The 4,990-nt window shown below is 55.0% G+C and overlaps 1 protein-coding gene across 1 annotated transcript in view; it reads left to right on the top strand.

The window, feature by feature from the left end:
- Positions 1-4,990, top strand: part of SAFB (scaffold attachment factor B) — a gene marked incomplete at its 5' end in the record, with an annotated part of 18,992 nt that overhangs the window by 12,632 nt on the left and 1,370 nt on the right. Inside the window, 3 exons of the mRNA XM_021718373.1 lie at positions 319-364; positions 1,114-1,387; positions 1,636-1,678. Of these exons, the coding sequence (XP_021574048.1) occupies positions 319-364; positions 1,114-1,387; positions 1,636-1,678 (363 nt within the window). The remainder of the gene's footprint in view (positions 1-318; positions 365-1,113; positions 1,388-1,635; positions 1,679-4,990) is intronic.

Raw genomic sequence — 4,990 nt, 5'->3', positions numbered from 1 at the left:
TGGCTCGCGCCTGTCATCCCAGCACTCGGGGAGGCAGGGGTGAGAGGGTTGCCTGAGCCCACAGGTTGGAAACCAGCCCGGGCACCATGGTGAGACCTCATCTCTCCAGTAAAATGAGCCGGGCGAGGTGGCACACGCCTGTCTTCCAGCTACTCGGAAGACTGAGGCGGAAGGATCGCCTGAGCCCAGCAGGTCGAGGCTGCGGTGACCATGAGCGTGTCACCACACTCCTTCCTGGGTGAGAGTGAGACTCCGACTCAGAAAAACAATGAGGGCTCCCAGGCCCACGCTGCAGTCCTTCCCCTCTCTGTCCTGCAGGGATCTCCAGTAGTTGGAGCGCAGCAGAGAGAGGTTGCAGAGAGGGGTGCTGATGCAATCGTTAGGTTCGAGTGCAGGCACAGACCCCTTGAGGAAGGAAACTCAGACACGGAGCAACACCTGGGGCAACCCACGGACCTCCTTTTGGGCGTCATCCTAGCTTTTTGCTTTTTAGCCATTGCAATTTGCTTTTGCTTATTCTAGTAATAAAATCAACTTTGTATCCCCAAACATACTGATAAGCAGTATGAATACAAAATGCTGATGAACACCAGTGAAGGGATCAAATATTGTTCTTAGGAACCAGGTGGACGAGTCCAACAGTGCAAGCCCTTCCCCTCACGTTGCAATGTAAACAAATCACATTTTTCCTTCTTCTGTGGGGTTTGAAGAGGAACCCATGTAATATACAGTACAACTTCTGTAAAGGGCTTTTCTAAGCTGTTTTAGGCCCTTTGATGCCTTTGTACAAAATACTGGTGCTGAGGGTCCATGGTGGTCATCCATGTGTTGACTTGTGCGTTTCCAGTGCTTCTGTGGAAGGCGACAGGTCATCAGTGGGGTAGGAGAGATGACAGGTGCTCTTGAGAGAGGCCCTCATTGCTGTCCTGAGAGGTCAGGGCTGTGCGAGGTCCCCCGAAGCTGTCTGCAGACAGCACGTGCGACTGCCTGCTAACTAATGGCCTACCATCAGGAAACAGACTCTCGTGTACCTGGGAGGCAGGTGTGTGGGACGAAATAGAAATAGCCATTAGGTCATTGGAGTCGGGTCAGATGTGTTGACTTGTGTAGCAGAAAGCATTTTCTTGGTGAAATTACTTCCTGTCCCATGGAGTGCCGGGACCTGGGCCAGAGGGCTGTGCTTCCCCAGCATCCTCAGGAGTGACATATTTGGGAGGATGGCCCTCCTTCCTTTTTCGTGTCCCCTCAGGCGAGATGATGCCTACTGGCCAGAAGCCAAGCGGGCCGCCCTGGATGAGCGCTACCACTCTGACTTCACCCGCCAGGACCGCTTCCACGACTTTGACCACAGGGACCGGGGCCGCTACCCCGACCACTCAGTGGACAGGTCAGTGGCCCCGCCGACCCTGCCAGCTGTCGCAGATTTTCTGTGTCCTGGGCCCTTCCCTGAGAACAAGGACAGGCTCTCTGCCCTGGGCCTGCTCAGTCTGTCAGGCAAGTGCTGACACAGGCTCCGGCACCACCGGCAAGTTCAGCTTGTGCAGTGGGGCTCTTCGACCTGCGGGTCCGATGGGCTCTCTGTTATCAGCGAGCCTCTTCCCCTCCTCATGGTTGGATTTCAATTACCTCTTTCAGGAGAGAAGGTTCAAGGTCAATGATGGGAGAAAGAGAAGGGCAGGTAAGTTGGAAGCTGCCTTCATGCCACCGTCTGCCCCAGAGCTGGTTCTTTCCCCTCTGCTGCTGCTCCTTCCCCTTGAGGGACAGGAGAAGCCCGGCGCCTTCCAGGTTGGGGAAGGAGAGTTGGGGTGATTGGGGCTTGGGCTTGGCAGTCAGCCCAAACCGTTCTGAAGCCTTTGCTGGCCTTGACCTTGAGTTCATGTGCCGCATTCACTGCCCACACTGGCACAACAGTGCTGAGGGCCTCGTCTGCCTGTCTGCATCGGGTGGGCTGGGCTCTCTGTGTTCGTCCCCAGAGCATGCCTGTTTGTGTTGGAGGCGTGGAGACTGTGGGCACACTTGCTTCGTTGGCAGGGCCCACCTTAGAAGCAGCAGCCGGCCATCTCTCTTGTCTTCTGTCTTGCGTTTAGGTTGAGGATTTCCCGAAGGAGCCTCCTAGCCCGAGGAGGTTTACGGGAAAGTGTGGGAGCAGGAGGGAGGCCGAGGCAGCAGATCACAGTGGCCAGGCGGTGCCCGTGGGTCCTGCCTCCTCCTTGTGAGCCTTTCCTGGCCTCCAGCTTCATTCTGTCTCGTGCTCCCTGGGCTCTTTGGTGTGCCTGGGGGTAGGGAAGTGCGTGGCTCTGTCTTGGGTCTCCTGCCAACCCACGACGCTCACACGATTCCTTTTCCTCACTCCTGGAGGTCAGTCTCATGCACTGAAATCTAGAACTAGTCGTCTCTTTTTCTTTAGCTGAGAAGTGTAGCCTGTGGTTAAATGCCCAGGCTCCATCACCTATCACAGAACTGGGGTCACATCCTGGTGCAACTCCCTGAGCCTATTTCTCCAGCTGTGAAGTGAGGTTAGGGCTCTTCCCACATAGGGTGGGGGGGTGAAAAGAGGTAGTGCACAGGTCACCTAAGCCGAGTGTGCGAGTCCTCCCACATGGTTCTTGATCACTGCTACCTGCTTCCCTTTTTAGAGACAGGGTCTCACTCTGTCACCCATGCGGGTCTCAGACTCCTGGCCTCAAGTAATCCTCCCACCTCAGCCTCCCAAAGCACTGAGATCATCATTAGAGAATGATTATTCTTTAGTTCTTAAATGTTTGACATTCTCAAAAAGTAAATGAAACTGTCAAAAGTGATGAGCTAGATTTTTTTTTTGTTTTAAATCACTGGCCAGGTGCGGAGGTGGAGAGGATTGCCTGAACCTAGGGTCAACTTGGCGAGATCTCATCTCTACAATAAATCAAAGAATTAGCTGGGCATGGTGGTGCATGCCTGCGGTCTCAGCTACTTGGAAGGCTGAGGCAGAAGGATCGCCTGAGCCCAGCAGGTCTGCTGTGGTGGCCATGCTACTGCACTCCAGCCTGGGTGACAGACTCCGACTCAAAAAATAAAAATAAGTTTAAAAAAATCACTGTGAGTCAGGCTCGGTGGCTCAGCCTGTAATCCCAGCACTTTGGGAGGCCGAGGTGAGTGGATTGCCTGAGCCCACGGGTTCGAGACCTGCCTGGGCAACTTGACGAGACCTCATCTCTACAATAAATCAAAAAATTGCTGTGTGTGGTCGCGTGTGCCTGTAGTTCCAGCTACTGGAAGGCTGAGGCAAAAGGATCGCCAGAGCCCAGCAGCTCGAGGCTGCGGTGGTCGGGAGCGTGCCACTGTACTCCAGTTTGGGTGACGGAGTGAGACTCCAACTCAAAAAAAAAAAAAAAATCGCTGTGCTTGCAAGCTGTTTGCAGAAATATTGTCTCAGGAGTCCCGATGAAGAGATTCTCCTTGGATTGGGCAGCATTGCCTCTCACAGATGCATGGCTGCCATTGTGCCCTTGAAGGATAGATGCTATAGTTTGGTCATCTTGCAGAATTAGCCCCATGTTCCTGTTTTGTTTGGAGCTGTCAGGGCATGTGTTTGGGGAGCATAGGCCAGGGTTCAGGCGGTGATGCACAGTGCGCTGCTGCCCCAGTGGTCAGGACCCCTTGCTCTTGGCACCCCTGTGAGAGCCTGTTGCCATCCTTGCCCTCGCCCTGGGGCAAGGTGAACTTGGGGGAGAACTTGCCCTCTGTGGGGAGGTGAACTTGGACGTACATTGTGACCAGGCCACATGGGGTCATCTAGTGTTCATGAGCAGGTCTCCTAGTTTCTGTTCACCTAGAATAGCACTCTGGGGCAAAAATGCAAAGGCCACAGACTGTGTTTGTGGAAAAGAGGGAGCAGCAGGACTGTGGAACCAAAGCCAGCTCACGAGCTTCCAGGTGAGTCTGGAAAGTTCTTCCAGCCACAGAAGCAGTCGTAGGGTGGATATTCACCTTGGTCTGCACCATGTGGACATGGAGTGTGGGGCTTCCTCTTTTGTTCTTCCTTCAAATGGCAGCAGGTAGGACAGGGCTGAGAACTCATGGCCTATGTCCACCACAGAGTATAAAAACAGAGACACAGGAGAGAGCAGTGGAGTGGCCACGGGGGTGACCACTGGATAGGTGTCCTGAGTCCCGAGCAAGCAGGGTGCAAAGCCCCGGTCAGGGCAGAACCTTCTAAGAAACTTGACTTTGAGGAGGATACTCACCTCCAGAGTCGTGAGGGAAAGGCTGCAGGTGATGGAACGCCCACGTGATGTCAGTTGGCTATTTATCGTGGAATTTACTAAGTCCATGCATGCAGCTTTTGTCTGTCTTTGAAGGAAAGTCACTGTCAGCTTTACTACATGCTGGTGAGGGTGCCCTTTAGGAAAGGGGACCTCCTTTAGCGGTCCTGCCGTTGGGTGATGAAGAAATGTATCCAGCAAGGCTCGTGGATAGTGGGTGGGTGGGGTGTCGCGTGCAGCTGCAGCTCACCTCCTTTGCTGCGGAAGGAAGAAATGTGCAGGAATGCAATTCCCCCAGTCTGTGTGTGTGTGAAAGGTCTGTCAGCCGGGCATCTCCGTGGGAGAAGACACTGGATGAGAGATGCTGTCAGCTCTTGGGAACTGCCACACGGGCTGTGGGCTCCTGGAGCTCCATTGTAGGCGTCTTGAGCGGAACGAGGGACCTGTGGCCCTCCCGGCTCTGGGGGCGCTGTGGGATCTGCCTGGAGATGCCCTTCGTGGTGGTGTGCTGTCGCTGGGCCCCGTGGCGCCCCTGGGATTCCTGGGAGCCTGGATCCTCAGCTTTTGGGTCTGGGTGAGCCGCGGCGCCACATTTCTTCTTCCGTGACCATCTTTTTGCTGGGCCACGAGTCTCGGGGACGGCTTCCCGGCCTGTAGATTTCAGGGAGGCGGCTGGGTCAGCAGTTCGGCCCAAGGTGCTGCCGCTGTCGTCGGCAGCCTGTGGCCTGATGGGCCCTGGGACCCAG

The sequence above is a fragment of the Carlito syrichta genome, unplaced genomic scaffold, assembly GCF_000164805.1.
Source record: "Carlito syrichta isolate Samal-C Ts95f unplaced genomic scaffold, Tarsius_syrichta-2.0.1 Scaffold111564, whole genome shotgun sequence".
Classification (NCBI taxonomy): domain Eukaryota; kingdom Metazoa; phylum Chordata; class Mammalia; order Primates; family Tarsiidae; genus Carlito; species Carlito syrichta.
The sequence above is the reverse complement of the archived record's forward strand: the minus strand, read 5'-3'. Positions and strand labels throughout refer to the sequence as shown.